General features: G+C 37.6%; 1 protein-coding gene across 3 annotated transcripts in view; it reads right to left on the bottom strand.

Annotated features, from left to right (window-relative positions):
• Positions 1–21,282, bottom strand: part of PLA2G4A (phospholipase A2 group IVA) — a 169,878-nt gene that overhangs the window by 65,808 nt on the left and 82,788 nt on the right. For all 3 annotated transcript variants that reach the window (XM_028121544.2, XM_088016877.1, XM_028121545.2), the window contains 3 exons: positions 19,328–19,365; positions 15,034–15,175; positions 1,844–1,980 (listed from right to left, as the gene is read on the bottom strand). In XM_028121544.2, coding sequence (XP_027977345.1) covers positions 1,844–1,980; positions 15,034–15,175; positions 19,328–19,365 — 317 coding nt within the window. The remainder of the gene's footprint in view (positions 1–1,843; positions 1,981–15,033; positions 15,176–19,327; positions 19,366–21,282) is intronic.

Raw genomic sequence — 21,282 nt, 5'->3', positions numbered from 1 at the left:
TTTGAAAGAGGGACAGTTACTGTGTGAAACACCCAACCTTATCCTCCCAGACTCCACCAGAGAGTCAAGGAGGAAAAGAACTTCAAAAGACACCATTATATTTGGAAATTAGGTGGTTGCTGGGTGAAAATCAATTGTAAGGATTTTAGGAGTGAGTGGCCTTGAAGGAAATGGAATAAGAGAAGGCTAATCATGGAGAAATTAGACAATGAAGGATAGAGCATAAGTTTATGTACATATAAGTGTGTCGCCTGTGATATTTAAATGATTGGCCTGTAACATTTAAAATTCTCTTAATTACATTTTGCAGGACTTGTTTTTAGAACCTGACAGGAGAACAGAAGATGTTGCCCCAAATCCATAACCAAAGCAATGACTGCAGCTCTAATTAAGCCTAAACACACATTTTATACCCTCAAATCAGCACCCCAAATCATACCTGCTGCCTTTATTAGATAAGTTTAAGAAAGTAAGCTTCTTGCAATGTATTAGTCCGTGATGGACCGCAGGAATCTAACAAATAGTGAATTCAGGGAAAGAAAACCACTCAGAGAGTAATAACAAAATGCTTGAGGAGGCAAATTAATCTAAGGGTCCAAGTTTTTCTGTCATATTACTCATTAAACAGGCAGGTACCTGCTCTTTACTTCAAGGGGAAGAACAATGATGGGCTACATGCTTCTTTCCAAAGGGATAAATCGTTTTGAGGGTACACACAAAGAAGGTGGCAACCAACGTTCTAAGTTTTTGTTTCTTATTTAAAGAATCTGATTCCAAATATTTAAGAAACTATATATTCTTTATACATGAATCTCTATGTAAGAACATATAGCTGTCCAAGAGAAGGTTATGGTTTAGTTCCAAGAATCCTAGACTAGGGGATCAAAAGCCTGACTTTACATGTTGGTTCTGCTAGTGATCTTGGACAAATCCCTTGGCTTCTGAGTCAAATTTCCTTTAGGTGAAAAATGAAAAACCTCAGATCCATCTCAAAGGATAAGAAAGTACAGAAATCTTCAAATGTTAGACATATATAATATAGTATTATGATAGATGAACTTTACTATGGCTGAATGATTAAAAAGACTTGTAAGTCAAAGTCAGATATTTTGTAATAAGGTGACACTCATAGTTGAGACACCGGAGGAAGAACTAATATTTGATTTTCAATGTGCTTCCGTGGGTTAGGCAAACCAAAAAGTACATAGTAGATTCTTTGAACATGTTTCATAAATGTTTCTGAAAAGGCAAATCTACAGTGTACAAACATTTTACGTACAGATGTTTTACATCTCTACCCAAATTTAGCTGAGCTTAAATGCATATAAAGGATTACTTTCATAATTAGGTGCGAATCAGTGAAACATTCCATTTCTACATTCAAAAGTTGTTTTTCTTCTCCCATATACTAAGGTATCTTGCATTTCATTCTATTTGCCCTAGAGAAGAAAATGAATACCTAGTGAATCATGTAGACTTAGACACAATTGCTGAAAGATTACAAATCAGCAAATTATAGAAGATTAAATTAATTATGGGTGGAGCATGTTATTTCACCTCTGTGAAATTTATATAGAATTTCAATTGATCTATTTTTTAATTTTATGTTTAACTACATTTTAAATTCCAAATAGGCTTAAAGGGAGTAAATTTATGAGTCATCATTAGGTATGAATTTGCCTTAAAAAACATTTTTAAGAAACAAATTATTGCATCAAGCTGGGACATTTCAGTAATTTGAAGTTAAGTTTCAATTTTCTAAATCCTTTCTTTTCTAAGGTTTCAGGTAGATAAATGCTAAACATTTCACATGATATAACTAAGATTTAAAATGTATACTAACCATGTGGAGCCAGAAAGACCAGCAATGTAGGTGGCACAATCTAAAATTCCCGCTTCATACAGTGCCTTGATCACACCTGAGAATCCGACCATGGCTCGGAACCCTCCACCTGAGCCCAATATGGCCACCACAGGCACCTGGAGTGATGAAACACAGAGATCATTTCTAAAGTCATAAAATATATTCCCTTTTTAGTTTCGCTTTTCACGTTATATGTTCCACATTTGGTAATAAAGAATTGTAAGTTCATTCCTACCTTGATAATATCTAATTTTTTTAAAAAGGAAAATGTTTCATATAAGAAAATTAAGAATTAATGTCTGTTAGAAAGCAGATGTTACTCAAATACCAAGTAACTCTATTTAGAAATAACACCAACCATAACTCTGTATTTGCCTGACCCTTTGCATTTTTTCGCTTGCTTTCAGGTGCACTTTTTTTTTCTTTTGGATTCTCTCAAAAAAGCAAAAATGTCTTTGCTCATTTTGTAGATGGAAGTTCTAAAATGCTGATATTACTTGTGTAAGATCTATTTGCTGGTAATCTGGAGTTAAGTAAGCCCCATGCCCTCTTGGTCCAGAATTCTTAGTGCTCCTTTATGCTGACTCATTTCAAAATATACACTATTAAAAAAGACAAGATCTACAAAATCTATTTATTCTTTAATCTATTAAATAAATCTGACTGAGTGTTCTCTTTCAGGCATCACAGGCAGATCCAGGGAATAGAGTTTATTTAAGTGAGGCAGAAATGTAATAATAATTATGACAATATGGATGCCTAGGTGGCTCAGTTGGTTAACTGTCTGCTTTCAGCTCAGGTCATGATCCTGGAGACCTAGGATTAAGTCCTAGGTCAGGCTCCCTGCTCAGCGTGGAGTCTGCTTCACCCTCTCCCCTTACCCCTCTCCTCTACTCATGCTCTCTCTCTCTCTCACTTTCTCTCAAATAAATAAAATCTTTTTAAAAAATAATTACTATGACAACAATAAAAATAGAGATAGATGACATTTGTTGAGTTCTTACCATATGGTAGGAACTGTTCTTACTACTTTACAGAAACTGTCTCATTGAATCTTCACAAAATCTCTATGAAGCACCTATTTTATAGGTGAGGAACCAAGGCACTTGGAAGCAAGACCTTGAAGACTTGTTCAGGGTCATGCAACCAGTAAATAGCAGTCAGGAGTTAAATCACAAACTCCTATATCTAGGCTCATGCTAATATGCCTTCCTAAAATAAAGGGCTACAGGCTAGGAGTACACGAGGTCCAGAAAGTCTGGTCAATTCCAATCAGAGAAATTGAAGTGGTGGAGAAAGCTTCATAAATAAAAAAGGAACCTGAGCTTAATTTTAAAGATGCACAGTTATTCAACAGGGAGGGATGAGGGCAGGGAAGGAGGCTGTTCTGGAAATGGAAGCAACATGAGTCAACCAAGAGTTTTTGCAGGAGAGAAGCAAAGGCTGTCTGCAATGTGACTAAAATACAAGTGTTTGTTTGGAGAGGGAGAGATTGTCATTTTCTTTGTGGCCCTGGACCATTATTGCTCAAGAGAGCTGGTGGTTTCTCTCTACCCTTGAGCACAGTTCTCAAAGTGTACACAGCTGTCTGGGTGTCCACAAGGTCAAAACTATTTTCATGAAAACCATAAGATGTTATCTGCCTTTGTTCATTCTCATTACTTCATGAGTCTATGATGGAGTTTTCTAGAAATTACAGGATGTGCAATATAGCAAGAGATCGAATTCAAAAGCAGATATGAGAATCCAGCTGCTTTCTGTTAAGTCAAACAAGAAAGATACTTGTAAAAATGTAAAACAGTGCTGCCCTTCTCACTTTTTTTGGTTCTTGAAAATATGGTTATTTTCATAAAATGTCATTTATATTAACATGACAAGGACTTATTTAAAATAAAATATTTTAATAAGTTTTCTCAGTTTTTGTTTTTCATATGGTAGATATTCATAGATGTAACCCATACAAATAAAAATCTCTTACAAGTTCTTGATATTTTTTGAGTATAATGCATTTCTGAGACCAAAAAGTTTAATAACCACTGCTCCAGAATATCAGGCATGTGGTGAGTACAATCTAACATCTTCCAGGAAGATTCTGAGCCTGTTGAGGATAAGGGGGTGGGGGGGAGACAGACAAGAGAATAGGGAGCAGATGGATGGAAATATTTACTGGACAGACAGAGGCTGATGTGGAAGAACAGTCAGATTGCTGGGGAGTAAGGGTGTCTTTTGTTTGATGTTGTTTCCCAATAATAACTATTAGCAAAAGAAAATTAGAGATAGAAGACTGAGCAAAGAGGGAGCAAAGGTATTGGATCACGAAGGAATTCAAAGCTTTATAAGAAAGAAAGTGAAGAAAGAAATCCCCATGGGTGGAAGAGCAGAAGCTGAAGTGAGTGGGGATGATGTTCTGACTGGAGTGAAATCAAAATTGTCATACTGTTACCAGGTTTTATTTTCTATATTTGTGACAAAGTCTCATTTGGAGAATAAATGTACAAATCACAGAGTGCGTGTGCAGAGAAGAGCTCAAGTACTTTTGCCAGTTCTTTTTTTTTTTTCTTTAAGTGGGCTCCATGCCCAATGTGGGGCTTGAACTCAAGACTCTGAGATCAAGAGTCAGACGATCAATCGACTGAGCCACCCAGGCCCCCCACTTTTGACAGTTCTATCTTATCTCTAATAGTCATGGTTTTCCTTTCTTCTGAGGCATGAATGGGAGACAATTCCTCCTTTCTTCTACCCCTAGAGCGGAGCTTAGGAGGACAGAAATAGAATCAAGGCACATTTACAAGGAGACTCTGGTGACTAATCCGCTGTTAGGCATAAAAGAGGAAGGAGGGTGGTCAGACCATTAGGTTTTCTAGCTTTGCTCTCAGCAGATGACGCTGTCATTACCCAAAAAAACCCCAGGGCACAGGCTAGCTGAAGGGCAACACTGTACTCAATCTCAGAAATGCAGAATACACGACATGAACACATTCTATTCCAAGCACTTGGATCCTGATCCTTGGGTGTTCACGGACCAATGTGACAAATACATCTATCCATGGAATTACTATTTTAGAACCGGAAGGACCAAAAAGACTATAGAACTCTTAACACATAGAAAGGAAAGTCTGTAGAAGTTAGGTCTTAGTGGAGGTAGGAAGTGAAGAGCGGGACACCTAGAACTAGTTTCCTAATCCAGGGTTCTTCTCTAATACTGAGTGGCCCCAAACTGGAAGAGCCTAGGCATCCTAATTAGGTGCAGATTGGAGACCTCATTCATGGAAACAGACTCCAGCATTCGGTGCAATGGAGCAATTTAAATGGCTCTGAACCTGTGTATGTTTAGATGCACAGAATGCTTTCAAACATAAATGTTTAAATTGTAAATAAAGTAAAACACCTAATTTCTTAAAAACTTGTCTGGAGAGGAAAGAAAGCTAAGATAGGAAACAGAAGTGGGTTATAAAGCAGGTGAACAGAGCACAACACACTATTAGCTGTCACAGTAGTTGTAAGCAGGCCAGATAAGAAGTGAGAAGGAGGAATCCGAATTAGGCCTTGAAGGAAGACTTGAGTTTATACGCAATGTAATAATAACAGTGAACATTTCCTGTTGTCGTGTGCCAAGGACTGAGCCTAAAGTCAGGCCAAGACAGTCATAAGCAGAAAAGGGCATGTGATTTGGGGACCAAAAGATCAGTTTTCTTATTGCAGCAGGAATACACTAGGGAGTTGGAAAAATAAGATTAAGAAGGGCTTTAAGGGAAAAAAAGGATTAAGGTTGATATTCTAGAAGGAAGAAGACTGTTTATATTCAAAACTCATTTAGGGGCATTTGAGCCTGTTGATTTGGTTACTTGTAACATTGCATTATTGAAAATAACATTAAACCCAATACAAATCAGATACGTTAAAGTAAGAAAATTCTTAGTAACAGATTACACTGTTCAACACACAACACAGAACTGCACTGTTGTTCAGAGTCAGATTTAATAAGAAAAGTTGGAAAACTGAACATAAGACTTTCTCTAATCCTGAAAAAAACAGCTCCCCAGATGTCCTTCTTCATAAGCCACTAGCCCAGCACATATTTATGAATGCCTATGTTGTTAGGGATTTTCTGGAAATAGCCACTTACTAAACTGGAATTTGTTATTTATATAACCCATTGTTTTCATTATTGCTTTGCAGTAAATTCTTAGAGTTTTCAGGTAAGATTTTAAGGCTGCTAGGAGGTGAAAGAAGTATCAGATACTTGTACATAAAAATTGAATAATCAAATACTTGAATGACTATGGAGATTAAAAATCTCATCTGCATTTACTACACATGAATTAATCTGTTTTATGTATATCATTTAATTTTTACAACTCTATGAAGTATATATTATTACCTACATTTTAAAGATAAAATAATTGAAACACAAAGAAGTTAATTTTTCCACATCACAAAGCTAGAAAGTAATGTCCTATGGACACAAAGCTGGATCTGTTAGCTTCCAAAGCTTTTAATTCACTCTGCTCCATGATCTCTGAAAGCTTTCCCTACAACTAACTTTGTGACCCGAAGCAAAGAAAATCCTCCTTGTACTCTGTTTCTTTAAATGTAGAAATACAGGGTAGAATTAACAACCTTGAGGCCTTTAGCTACTAGTAACACTCCAGATTCTATAACTCATACAGAATATGAATTATAAAACTATAAAAGTATACATTTTTATTAACATTAAAAAAGGGAGATTTGACTTATCGAGAAAATACTGTATGTCTGGCATGAGCACGGGCACTTTCATTCAATTTATTTCATCTAATTTTCCCAGCCCTTGAAAGGAGATCATCACTTCCATTTTTCAGATGATGATGTACCCAATGCACATGAATACCTTGTCCACACACAGACGCAGCTAATTGGTCATAGAACCACGACATGAACTAAGGTGTCACCGACACTCTTAATTCCCTCTTTCCTTTTACTCAGTGTTGAGAAAGAAAGAGTAATCTTTGCTGAAAGAAACCATTTTATATTTAGCTAATTTATATTTCAGATTCATGTGTCACTTCGGATGATATCAGCCGAATTTTACGTAATAAATAAAAGCTAAATTTGGATGTTCTAATAGCCGTGGTTATTCTGAAGTAACTTTCAAAGAAATAACTGAGGAGTTATAAGAAGTAGCTGTTAGTCCTGGCTCAAAATCTAAAAGAATCAAAGAAATGTTGTTGACAGGTTTTAGCTTATATTTAGACCTAATAGCATCAGTATTTGTGCATAAATGATATCAATGAATATTTCTCATACTTTTCTCATATGGTAACAGGAAATGAATTTTAATTTACCAAAAATCCTGTGGTTTTGATTAAATTACCTTGATGCATGGGCTTATGGATATTAATTTCCTCTCTTGCAAAAGAAAATTCTCAAGTGTCTAAGGATTTTTTTTTTTTTTACATTTTCATAGATTTTTAAGGTCTGAAAATTATGTAAAGTCTTCTGCCTCCTCGGCTCCTGTATTAGTCAGGGTTCTCCAGAGACACAGAATCAACAAGATGTATCTAGCTACCTACCTATCTAGAAAGAGATTTATTATCTAGAATTGGCTCGTGAAATTAGGATGAACGACAAGTCCAAATCTGCAATATGGGCCAGCAGGCTCCAGAACCAGGAGAGTCAATAATGTGGTTCTAGTCTGAAGGCCAGCAGGTAGAGACCCCGGAGAGCCAATGGTGCAGATGAAGAGAAAGGCAGTCTGCTGGAGAACTCCCTCTTGCTCAGGGAGGCTGATCTTTTTGTTTTATTCAGGCCTTCAAGTGATTGGACAGCACCCACCCACGTTATGGATGGCAATTTACTGACTTGAATGTTAATCTCACCTAAAATCACCCCATTTCATGTTTTAAAGAGGCAAGAGAAAAGTATGTAACTACCTCTGTGCCAAAACTATCAAGTCTTAAAAACGATGCTCAAAATTATGAAAAATATAAAGAGAAAATTTTTTCCTTGATAAATTATTCATTTTTCTCACTTAAGTGGGAAAAATGTGCTTTTAATATATAACTCTAGTGATATTATATGAAAGTTCACTTCATTACAAAGTATTTAGTAAGATACTGACTTAAAATATTTTACTTACAGTACTTTTTAAAACACCAAGTCCAGTTGATTACACTTTTTAATTTCTAAGAGAGTTTATCATTTTATTGACTAGTATGAAAGAGGACTATAAGTCAAAAAAGTTAAGTATTAGAATTTCCTATGCCAGTTCCTTGTTAGTATCATAATAGATGGTTATAATCATTTGAATTGTTATGTATTTGGGTTTGGGTTTTGTTAGCAATTATCACTTACAAATAATTCCTTTTTTTTCTTTTTGTGGATAAAATCAGGCAAAGAAAGAATGAAGATGTCACAAACTCTACATTATTGAAATTGATCTGTATGCCCTTTAATTTGCCCCAAATCATCTCTCTGTTCTTGCCAGTTTGGAGAAAAATATGGTACTAATGTCAAATCAGAACACTTTCTACCTCTGTTTTTACTGGAAGTCAATTTTCCAAAGTGCCAACCAGCTCCCGGCCCCCGGGACCCCAAAGCACAAGTCGAAACACCTGAACATACATTGAAGGAAGTAGCAAAGACCTAGTTTTGCAACCCTCAATTGATCATTCCCCACCAACTTATAAAATGGGTCAGAGAAGCTGTATTGAAAATGAGAGAGCCAACCCTGTAAGTATAAAGGAGAACCAAAAAAAATAGCACTGACTTTTTTAAAAAGATTGAATGAGCATATCACAGTGATTATCCCAATATTAAAACTGTTTGGGCTTTAGACTGCTTGTTTGTGCATCCTAGGTCTTTACTCATAATAATTATTATTTATGATTATCATTATTTTTTAATTAGAGGATAGAAGAAAAGATGACAATTATTGAGTCTGATTTCCCAGTGTATTTCCATAGTATCAGCAATAGTAGGGGCAGACATGGCTGCCCAACGGGGTAAATGGTATTCCCCACCGTGGGCTTTGCCTCCCCACCAACCTGTGCCCAGTACTGGCCCTCCGAAGGTGCTGTCTGGTCCATTTTTGGTCAGGAACTTAGGCAACCTTTGTACACAAAGGGAAGGAACTCACCGACTTGGTTTGCTTCAAGAAATGTACGAAAAGTAGTACATATTCTCTTATTTCAACCTATTTACAATTTTTTCTAGCATAGCCATAATTTCACATGCAAAATTTAAAAAGTGAGTTTACATCAAATTAAAATATATTATTGTTACTAGCATTTCCTTTTAATCCGGCCCCCGGCCCTTCCAACCCAGTAAGCTCCCTCACATAATGCCCATTTGATTTATAAAACAAATTTAAACCTGTAGCAAATCCAGCACCTGTCCCCATCTGCCTCCTCCCTCCTTGCTTGGACATGTGTGTTCCTGCACACCTCCCCCTGAGCTTGTTTCCCTGAGAGCTCTGTAGTATTCGGTAGTCACCTGCCTTATAGTGGACAACCCTACAGAGTAGAGTCTGGGCCTCTTGGACATCTACTTTCTAGACCAACTCCAGCTCTCTTATTCCTTGGCTATTCACATCCTACCACTACCTCAGAGGAGAAAAACTCTAAGTCCACCTCGTGAGTCCTGAAACTTGACCCTTGGAAGCCCACACCTGCTCAATGCACCTCTCTGTCCTCCACTATTAGGAATTCCACACTGCCCTGCAATATTTGCAGTCTAAGAGAGGGGAATAAGAATTGATAGTACAGGGTGCCTGAGTGGCTCAGTAGGTGAAGTGTCTACCTTCGGCTCAGGACACGATCCCAGGATCCTGGGATCAAGCCCCACATCAGGCTCCCTGCTCAGGCGGGGTTGGGGGGGCCCGCTTCTCCCTCTCCTTCTGCCCCTCCCCCTGCTCCTCCTCTCTGTCAAATAAGTAAAATAAAATCTTCAAAAAAAAAAGAACTGATAGTATAAGGTTCTGTCATCACAACGAAGGTAGGAACCAAGAGGTAGAATATTCTGGAAGATGGAAACAACACACACAAGGAATACAAATTCTCATTGACTACCCAAGCCTGACTTCTATCACCTCCTTCAGGAACTGTTTTGCTTTGCCTCGTCCTCTATCACCAGATGGGCTCTCTTTTCTCTAGTTTTTCACTTAATTTATATGACAAGTACAGAATAGTACTCACAAAATGTATTATTTAAGGTCCACTTTATACTTCACCCAAAGCCATCTATCTGTTTAAACTGAAGTTATTTCATATAGTCTGCCTTGAAACACTTTCTCTTTTATTCTCTGATGAAGGTTAAAGTAGAATTCCCTTCTCTCGTGTCCCCACTATTCCAATTCCCAGATTTTAGTCCCCCAACCAGCTTGGCTTTGTTATGGTCAGTTACTAGGGAACAAAAAGTAGAGAGTAGCATTTCCCTTCACATAAGACTGTAATCTGGAAACTTCATCAAACCAAAAGCTATTTTCAGACAAGAAAATTTATAAGAATGGCCTCTAAACAAACCAACTATGCCAAAAATCCCCATGTACACAGTCTTACAGATCTTACTCACAGGAAAGATTCCAGGCCTCTATTCATACAGAAATTACACTAATCAGAGACACTGTTTTAACAACAAACTTGCTTATCAGATTTGAATTCCACAACAATAAAGCTGAAAGAGAAAGGAGTGGTTTGAAGAAATTACTTCAAGGAAACACATAAATCATGAGAAATGGCAGTTGATTGCAAATGAAACAGACATGAGAACATTCAGATCAGTTCAATCTGGGCAAGGAGTGACATATTTTAGAAAGACTTCCCTCCAAATGATTCAAATCGATAAATTTTTAAAACTTTTTTTTATTGAGAACATATTTTTTTTAAGATTATATTTATTTATTAGAGAGAGAGAGGGAAAGAGAAAGCACAAGCGGGTGGGGGAAGGGGCAGAGGCAGAGGGAGAAGCAGGCTCCCTGCTGAGCGAGGAGCCCAATGTGGGACTCGATCCCACGACCCTGGGATCATGACCTGAGCTGAAGGCAGATGCTTAACCAACTGAGCCACACAGGTGTCCCAAGAAAACATATTTTTAAAAGTCTTAGTACTTAAGAGGGTTATGAGGCACCTTAATTATTTGACTAATTCATCATAATATGTCTAATAGAAAAGCTAAGATTTTATTAAATTTGACAATGATTGCCCTTGGGTGTTACGCAGCAGAACAGCAACACTCAAGTAGTATAGTTACTATTTTATTGAGCAACTACTATGTGCCCTTACAGATTATGCTGGAAGCTTATAAGCAGTAGTACTTATCCTTTTACCTAATAAGAGACATAGTCTCCATTTTACAAGTGAAGCACAGAAGGGAAGGAGTGTGTCTTAGTTTATGGTGCCCAAATTTATTCAACATTTTAATTTGACACAGAAGTCCTAAGCTGGATGTTGTCTGTTTGTTGAACACTGGGAACAAGACAAGGACAGTCCCTGCACTGAGAATTAAGTAGGACTGTTCTTTCTTTGTTGAGCTGCCATGACAGCCTGTCCCACATACCGTAAGGAGGATGATTAGCCAGCACTGACTAGAAGGTGAAGGATCATCAGAGGGCAAGGGAATTGGGAGCTTAAGAGACCCCTGACCGGGGAAACAGGAAACTATCATGTGTGTTGTGGGACTGGGTGGTTCTGAATATATCTAAACTAATTATTTTGGACAAGAGAAAAAAAACTCTAGACCAACCAAAAACAACTACAGTAACAGTTTTAATTCCAAGAATGACTTCCAAAAACATGAGTTTAACATTTTCTGAAGAATATTCCAGAGAGAAACATAATTACTTCATTCTCCATCTGTTACAGAAAAGCCAATTTGTATGAATATTAGGCCAAGCTTCATTTTCCCAGGAAGACTCCTTTTCCCACAAAACAAGGAATTCATAGGGGGGTTGCAGCAGCAACTTTCCCCTTGCAAAAGGAAAACCTAAGGACAAAGGCTAATAGGACATCTGCACCAGTATGTCCCACATACCTTTCTAATGGAACAGTTCAAACTGGGATCTTTTCATCCAAACCCTCTCCTCAACCTCTTTCTCCTCCCTAACAACCCGATACTGTGTTCTTCAGTTGTGAGTCCCTGATCCCTCTCTCTAGTTAATTCATCCCCTGGATGCAGCGCCAAGCCACTGCCCAAATCTGTGCCCTGACTCACACAACACAAGATTTACTGAGTGTCTACCATGTGCTGGGAATATGAAGGTAAATAACACAGACACTGTCCTGATCTTCATGAAGCTTACATTTTGCTGGAGAAAACATTGAGTAGTTGCTCAATAAAATAGTAACTATACTACTTGAGTGTTGCTGTTCTGCTGCGTAACACCCAAGGGCAATGAAATGAGTATCTGTACATGTATGTTTTAAGTCCGAGTGTCATCAATGCTGAGAAGATAGGGTGCGTATTTGTGCCACTGAGAATATAACTGAGACCTAACGGACATGGGGGGAAGGATGGAGGCTGTTGGTGAAGGCGACAGTCTCAGGAGGGAGGCTGTTGGTGACTGGGACAGTCCCAGAAGAAGCTACATATGTACTGCTTAAAGAACGGGAGGGAAGGTGCCAGTTACCTGAAAAGCAGGTGGGGTGGGGAGAGGGCAGGTACAGGGAAAGCACATTACAGGGAGAAGGAACAGTGTCTGGAAAGGCACCAACTGGGGAAGGGTTCTGAGGAGACACGGAGCTAACCCAGTGAAGGAGTGTGGTGTAAACTGGAAAAAATGGGAGTTGGAGAGATGCTGGGAGGCCAATCCTGAGAGCAGTGGAAGGATTTTCAGCTCTGGTTTGAAAGTGAACAAGAAGGTAGGGAGAGGGAGAACAGGCTCGGGTGGAACTGAAGAAAAGAGAGGTGTTGTGTTCCCCTTTAGACGTGCTGAGTTTGAGATGGGAGGGATACCAGTGAAGAAGTCAAGCAGGTGCATAGATGTTCAGCTCTGAAGCTCAGAAGGGAGGTTTTAAGTCCTTGATCTACATGGTAAGTTCTTCGGACACAGGTGCTGGGTGACATCATGCAAGGGAGAGAAAATTCTTTTTTTAAAAAAAAAGATTTTATTTATTTATTTGACAGAGAGAGACACAGCGAGAGAGGGAACACAAGCAGGGGGAGTGGGAGAGGGAGAAGCAGGCTTCCCTCTGAGCAGGGAGCCCGAAGTGGGACTCGATCCCAGGACCCTGGGATCATGACCTGAGCCGAAGGCAGATGCTTAACCAACTGAGCCACCCAGACGCCTCTGGAGAGAAAATTCTTAAGACCACAGAATGAGGAGAAAGAGGGGCCTAGGGCGAAGATCTCTTATATTTAAAGAATGCACAGGGGGAAGATCCGCTACAGGGCACCAAAGAGGCATGATGAAAACAAAGAGGCAGTAGGTGAAGGGTAGAGAATGTTTCACAAAGTAGGGGGACGTGTGTCATTTGCACCGACTGGGTTGAGGGAGACAGGGCCAGATCTTTTGCATTTATTAGTACGGGCGACTGGTAAAGCAACTGCAGCAGAATCATGAGGTCAGAAGCCTGAAAAAGTGAGGAAAGAGGACGAGATAGTGTAGGAAACTTGGAGAAGTCTGTGAACATAAGGAGAGAAGTGGAGAGACAGGAGAAGGGAAGGTACATTCCAGGCAGACTTTGTGGTTGTTCCTTTTCTCCCCTTCGTGTCAGAGTTGATATTTTCACAATAAAAATTCATAAAGAGGTAGAGGCAGACAAGTTGGGGGAGGGGAGTGGTCCTGGGAGAACTGGACAATTGAAACAATTGATAGGGCTCCTGTTTGGGGCTGGCAATCATATCTGCGGTTGATCTGCATTTGAAAGAGAAGGAGCTGTTTCCTCCATGGAATTCAAGAGGGAAGAAGCAAAGAATAGCATAATTTATGGAATAGGGCAATCCTCTGGCAAGAAAGGAAGGTTTTGTCATCTGATGTCTATTGACCTCTCTTTGATTCGGAGGCAAGTCTATCAGTTGTGAGGGGAACAGAGGGTAGATTAGCAGCTGGGAGTGAAAGAAATAATTTTTGCAAATAACTGGAAAGCAGCGAGGCAGGGAAACACAGATTGCAAGACAGGGTTTCGCAAATGAAACTGATGGCCAGAAATTAACAGAGGTAGCCATTTCCTGCCCTTTTTTTTCTTTTTTTCCTAGCAAACTCTTTCCTTCCTCTAGGCCTGACCAACAGTCTTCAATTCCAGGAGGACCTGCCATTGTAGGGGAGGGAAAGATTTTCCTCGACTCTTAAGGTCCCTGGCTGGGTCTGAAAATTAAACTGACAAGAGAGATTAACAGGAGAAAAGCATACAGATTTATTTAAGGTAAGTTTTATGTGACATAGGAATCTTCATAAGGAAATGAACACCCAAAGAATAGTTACAGGGAGGCCTGGGTGACTCAGTCGGTTTAAGCGTCTGCCTCCAGCTCAGGTCATGATTCCAGGGTCCTGGGATCGAGCCCCACATCGGGCTCCCTGCTCAGCAGGAAGTCTGCTTCTCTCTCTGCCTGTTCCTCCCCCTGCTTGTGCTTGGTCTTTCTCTCTCAAATAAATAAAATCTTAAAAAAAAAAGTTAATTCAATGATCCCATGGGGAGGGGGTTGGAGGGAAGGACAAATGGGGTGAAGGGGGTGGGAGGTATAGGTTTCTAGTTACGGAATGAATAGATCATGGAAATGAACGGTACAGCACGAGGAACAGCATCAGTGATATTGTAAGAATGTTGTATGGTAACACATAGTAGCTACACTTGTGAACACAGCATAACCAATGGACTCGTTGGATCGCTATGCTGTACACCTGAAACTAATGTAACATATGTCAACTATACTTCAATTAAAAAACAATACAAATAAATTTCAATGATCCTTTCACATCTGAGGCTAAACTTTTCTTGCTAATAAACATCTTGTTTGTGCACAAGTATGCCTATGCATCTTTTTAAAACTTTATCTGATCAATATTACTAAATATGGGCAGCATCTGTGATCTTCCTCAAAGAATTTGTATTTATGAAACACTTACCTTATCTTAAAAAGCTGAAGATATAATGCTCAATCAATTTCAGTATTTCCACATCTGGGTGCAATTTGGAAGAGAGTACTAACAACATGACTATTAAATCGCAATAACATTCGAAACATTTCCAACTCACATCACGTGTAGAATACAAGCCTTCACTATTCTCTGGACCCAGAAGTTTCTTTATGTTTTCCTTTATGTTTTCTTTTCTCTGTTGTCTGAAAGTTTTCTCCTGATCACACAGAGCCATACTGAATCGGAGGTCTGGGGATGAACTGTATATAAAACAGAGAGTCATGAGCCAATGGCCCCCATAGCCTTGTTAAAAATCACCCAGTCCCTGGTTGCCTTGCTGATATATGCTCATTGCTCCCCTCAAACCATTTACTAGAAGGGAACCCAAAACAAGGATATAAAATGATGGATGTCTTAAAGCTGTGGGTTCCAAGGCATGTGTCCAGAAAATCAGGAGCAGGAGATGTTTTTAAAAAAACAAAAACAAAAACAAGCAAACAAACAGACCCTGATAAATTCATCTTATAGCCAAAACTTCGGGAATTGCTTCAGAGAATAAACCTGTTTAGATCTGTTTCGCACAGTATTTCCCACGTTGTACATGATCAAGAATGCCTTCCCCTGGCCCTCCATCCCCCACTTCTCCATGACCTAACACTAACATTCCAAAGAGTCTGTGTTCTGAGAGGCACACTGGTAGAAATACCATCTTTAATGAACTGCCCTGTCTAAGAGATGTCCCCCTGTGACCAGAAAAGGAACTTCTAATGGTAGAACTTTAGACAACCACAAATAAGCCTATGGCTGGAGGATTTCAGGACCCTTACATTTGTACACCCTTCCTTTCTAATAATGGCAGCAGCAGCAACTTCTCAGATACCTATACCATGCCAGAAACCACACTAGATATATAGGTATGTATCACTGCAGAAATAATGGGAGTATTATACATTATTATATTTTATTTTATAACTCCATATCACAGATCAAAAACACCGAAGCTCTGAGAGGTTAGGATCACAGAGCAAATATGTGATGTCTTTTCCACAACACAACAATGCCTCACAAATGTTACAGGTCCAATACTGAATTCTAAAACCAGCTACTGAATTTTAAAATAGTAAAAAAAAAAAACAAAAACAAAAGAAAACCAAAAAATTCCCCCAAAAAACAACAACAAAAAAACAGAACAAGAAAACCTAGAAATCTATGTCGTGATGTGAAGAAATCCAAATGTAGAAAGCAGGAAGTTCGCTAATCAAATATTGTCTCTTTACTATTCATAAAAGTAAGTCCTTCCCTTCAGAATGAATTAAGTTGAAGTATCACTTCTGTTAATTCAGTGTATTTTTTTAAGATTTTATTTATTTATTTATTTATTTGAGAGAGAAAGAGAGAAAGCACAAGCAGGGGGAGGGGCAGAAGGAGAAGCAGACTCCCTGCTGATGCGGGGCTCCATCCCAGGACTCTGGGATCATGACCTGAGCTGAAGGCAGATGCTTAACCCACTGAGCTACCCAGGCGCCCCTTATTCAGTGTATTTCTTCCAAAAGAAGACACTCCATAGTCTCTGGGCTGTGTACTCTGCAATGATATTTAATCACTGCAAATAATATTTTAATTATTACTTCCCAAAGGACAAATATGGACAACTCACAAAAGAGCATATATGATTAAAAATGAAAAACAAGAATATTTAGTTTCACTAGCAAATTTAAAAAATACTGCTATTATTAATAGTTTTTAAGAAACATTTGAAGTATCTATTTTCCAGTACCTGGAAAAGGCAAAGTAACACTGTTATCATAAATTCATTTTGGGAATAAAAATTTGCAAAACACTTTTGAAAGTGATTAAGCGAATGAGCACCAAAAATAATTAAAATGTATATTACCTTTGACTAATTCTATTTTACTGTAAATTTTGAAAGGATTAATCATATTATCCAATAATAAAAAATGGTCAGGATAGTATATTAAAGCATGGATTACGCAGTTATTAAATTTGATTATTATGAGGTTTAGGTAACAAGGAGGAAAAGAGATAAGAGTGAAGGAGCATTTTTTAAGTCGAGCCTTAGGATAAACTCTGTTGTTATTATTTATTATAATATATTAGGTTGAGTACCTTCTAACCATTTTAAGAAATAAAAATCTCACCTGCACAGTTGTCTATGAACCCATCTCAATTGTGTTTCCTTTTCTGCTCCTCAGAGTAACCATTACCTTAGACTTGCTCTTCGGTATTCCAGTGTATTAATTTATAATTTTCCAGCATATATTTATATCGCTAAATAATACATAGAGTCATTTTATGGGTTTTAAACTTTTTTTGTAAATGCTATCAATTGTATTCTGCAATTTCTTCCCCCTGGAACATTTTGTTTTTGAGATTCACATAAACAGATATATAAATAGAAATAATTCAAACATTTTTACTATTATGGGGTATTTCCATTATATGGTTAGAATATAATTTATTTATCCATGAACATTGAGGTTGCTTCTAATTTCTGTAAACTATTACAGTTTTACTATGAACATCTGGTGCACATGCAGAAAACTTTCCTATTTTATATTAATATAAAACAATATATGCTTTTTCTAAAGGACATCTCATTAAATCATCACAATATACTTATAACGCACTGTTTTTTTATTTTACAAATGAGTAAAAAAGTGATTAAAAATCTTTGAGCTGTTCACATAATTAGCAAGAGGCAGATTTAAGACTAGGACTTCTCATTCTGGAACTCATGTTCCTTATAATATACTATGCTGATCACTATCTTAGTTTTTTAAAAAAATCTATGAACAGAGCAATAAACATGGATGTTTACAAGATATTAGTATAAAATGCAAAAGAAAATTCAAAATATTGAGTAATTTTATAAATATAGTAAGAGAAGTTTGGTTAATTTATTTATTTCCTCTTTCATGTATTATCTTTTTTTTTTTTTAAAGATTTTATTTTTTTTTTGAGAGAGAGAAAGTGAGAGAGCACAAGTAGGGGGAGCAGCAGAGGGAGAGGGAAAAGCAGGCTCCCGGCTGAACAGGGAGCCCGATGTGGGGCTCGATCCTAGGACCCTGGGATCATGACCTGAGCCGAAGGCAGATGCTTAATGGATTGAGCCACCCAGGCACCCCTCATGTATTATCTTTAACTCTAATTTTCTTTCATGATTTTATTTTATATCTAATGGAAGACATGCCATGGAAAGTTGACTTTCTCTTTGAAGAACATTTCCATTTCAGAGTCAAGACAAATGAACATATAAAAATAGAGTTTGATTAAAGTACATCATAAACGTATAGTAAATTGCTTCTGGACACATGTACTTTATTTAGCTGAGTTTTTTCCTACATTTTTTGATAACTATGCTTTGTTAAAGTGAATTTCTTTTACATGTTATAGGCCTAATTACAGCAATGAAGACCATTTCCCAAGACAAATAGCATGACTTCCTTGTCAAATAACAAAAATTTTTCTAATCTCATGCTATAAAACATACTACTTTAAGCAAGAATCAACACAATGCAGAATAACACAACTCAATTACTTGGACTGTTCTTTGATACTTCCTGACACATCTTGAGGGACAGTGGTAATTTATGTAATAATTTACTAAGTTGAATCAATGCGTTACAGGAACCAAAATAAGAGAAAGAAATACCTAACCCAATGTCAATGTATCCATTCTCATTCATTTGGCAAATCACACGATAGGAGAATATTACACTAATACATGTGGTGTTTGGGTAAATTAAATGTGTACTAGTTACTTTGGTAAAACCCACTTCAACAGGGAAGTTCAAGAAGACGCAGAAAGTTTGAGGGAGGTGGGATGCAGTGAACTCAGCGTTAGATCCAGCTAATTCTCCAGGTAGGCCTGACTCCTCTAAGATGCACCGTTTGAAAATAAATAAATGATTTTCCAACATTTTTTTGGAGACGACTTCAAAAGAGCAACATGCTTCATGGAACTTTACTAAAGTAGTTCTGCTGATCTCCATGAACAAAAACAGTCTCAATTTTTAGTTTTTCATTTTTATAGTTTCCTGTTTATGTTTACTTTCATGTTTTTGAATATCTATTTGAGTCAACAATGAAAAAGACTTAAATAACCATATTTGTTCATTCTATGGGAAATGAACCTTAGGGAGGACTCTCTAAAAGCTCTTATTATTGACCTTATAAGCCCTAAATTCTATTATTCAAAGACCAAACTACAGGAAAATTAAGCAAAGATATTAAATTTATTATTTTTAATGCAGTAGCTATTAGGGAAGAGCTAAAGAAAAGTGTAATGTGTTTTTATACAGCTGTTAGAATTATTTCATATTTTAGAAGTTTACCCTTTAACAATTAAAATGTCAGTGGATCACTCTACCCAATGAAATAAATGTACTTACCAAACTTCAAGAGACATTTCTAGAAACATTTCAGTGACCTAGAACAGATGTATTAATCAGATTAGGTCATAAAATGGATGCGTGTTACATATAATGCAAACAAGGTCAAAACAATTTTTGAGTGCCAGATTATTTTTAACCTAAAAGAATCCTAAAAAAAGTAACATAGCTTCATGAAGATCCTAAATTATGGATGTATTTCAACAAATATATATATATTTGCTATTTTTCACAATATAAGTCTAATCAGTCATTTTAGTAAACATAAGAATTGCCTCTGCATAGTTGTTTTCCTTGTTCACTAAAATGAAGTAGTTGCGTTCTACAATCACTATGCGTGAAATCTAAAAATTGCCTGAGCTCTAAAAACTATGAAGATGTGCTTATTATTCGGGAACTAATCCTGGGCCAAAAAGCCTGGGTGAAAATACACACAGGTGCATTTGTGACAAGTGTGGGCTGTAACAAACTGGAGACAGAACACCTATACAAGGTGGCAGCATGACCAGGGGCCAGCCAACTGTGGTCAGCTCAGGAAACATCTACAGATGGGAGGTGGGGCTCAGGTTTTCATTTTTTCAACACTGTGTGAGCCAACCAAATTTATGGGAGGACCCCGTCCTGCCAATGGGCCAACTGTGGTTTAATGGAAAAGAGAGTGATTAATATCCACAGAGAAGAAGGGGTATTAAAGGTGTCTTTCCAGAGACTATACATCTGTTGTATGGAAAGACCTCTGTACTACTCCTGCCATTAGTTATCAATAACGTAATTTTAGATTGTTATGAGAACCAAATGAGAAAATGTTTTGAAGGTTGCTGCATCATTGTAAAATGGTGCTATTATTTTTATTATACTAGTTACCATAGAATATAGTTAGAGTGAACCTGCCCAATACCTTTGGATAGAACAGAACTCGGATATGCCTCTTAAAAGTGAAGAGGATGTTTTTGGAAGCAACATAAAATGCTATAGATTATTGGCTTTGTTTTCTTTTTGGTTTCACAGGATGGAAAAAAACAAGCTAGAAGGAGCTTTCCAAAAGGTTAAAATAAGTTCATGGCTAATTCTCAGGACTGCATTTTATGAGTAAGAAAAAGGTACTGAAATCATCTGTACAAGAATTTGCCTCTCCCACTAAACTGTAAGCTTTATCTTATATAGATCTCTATTACAGTTCATTGCACAGTGTTAGGTATTCAACACATAATCAATAGATACCTGTTGAATTACTGTGCATGTGTGTGTGAGGGGAGCACATGAGGCAATCTTTCCTTGTCAAGAAAGATTTCATTGCTGTGAAACATAAAATCATGGGTTGGTCTAACACACATAGCAGTTCCTCTGGAATTCTATGACCTTTACTCACCAAGGCAGCATATCAAATTACTTTGAAGTTAACAAAATGATCAAGAATCCCAGTACAAATGGAATTACACATGCCCCGATGAATCAGAGTTCAGTTATAAGTCAAAAAGGTGACTGGCTTCTAAACAATTAATGGAGCTGCTGTCTGTTCTACCAGTGGTAGCCCTGCTGAGACCACACCCCAGCAGCACAGCGTGTCTATTCCCTATTTCTAAATTTCAAACGGAGTCTTTCCCAAAGAGGGCTTGGAAAACTTTATAGTGAATGAGGTTGCTTTGGATATTTAGCGAGAAAAACAAGACATGGGTAAAACACAGTCTGTTTTTTTTTTTTCCCCAAAAAAATATATGAAAGCTGGTATTAAAACAAGACTTAGATTTACTGTTTTCATCTCCAGAGGGCAAAAACACTATGGGAGAATGGAAACTCAAAGAACGACATTACAACTCTTTGTGAAGTATTCTAACCAATGGAAAGATTCGAAGCTGGAATGGGCTTCCTAGTCCAATGTGCCACATGATGACAGGGTTGAGAAAAAAGATGGCTCCCCGACTGGCAGGTCCTCCTAAGCAATTTAGATATTAAGA

The sequence above is a fragment of the Eumetopias jubatus genome, unplaced genomic scaffold (genome assembly GCF_037043125.1).
Source record: "Eumetopias jubatus isolate StellerSeaLion01/CBP00866 unplaced genomic scaffold, mEumJub1_p1.0 scaffold_12, whole genome shotgun sequence".
NCBI classification, from domain to species: domain Eukaryota; kingdom Metazoa; phylum Chordata; class Mammalia; order Carnivora; family Otariidae; genus Eumetopias; species Eumetopias jubatus.
This window is presented reverse-complemented; position numbering and strand designations above follow the sequence as displayed.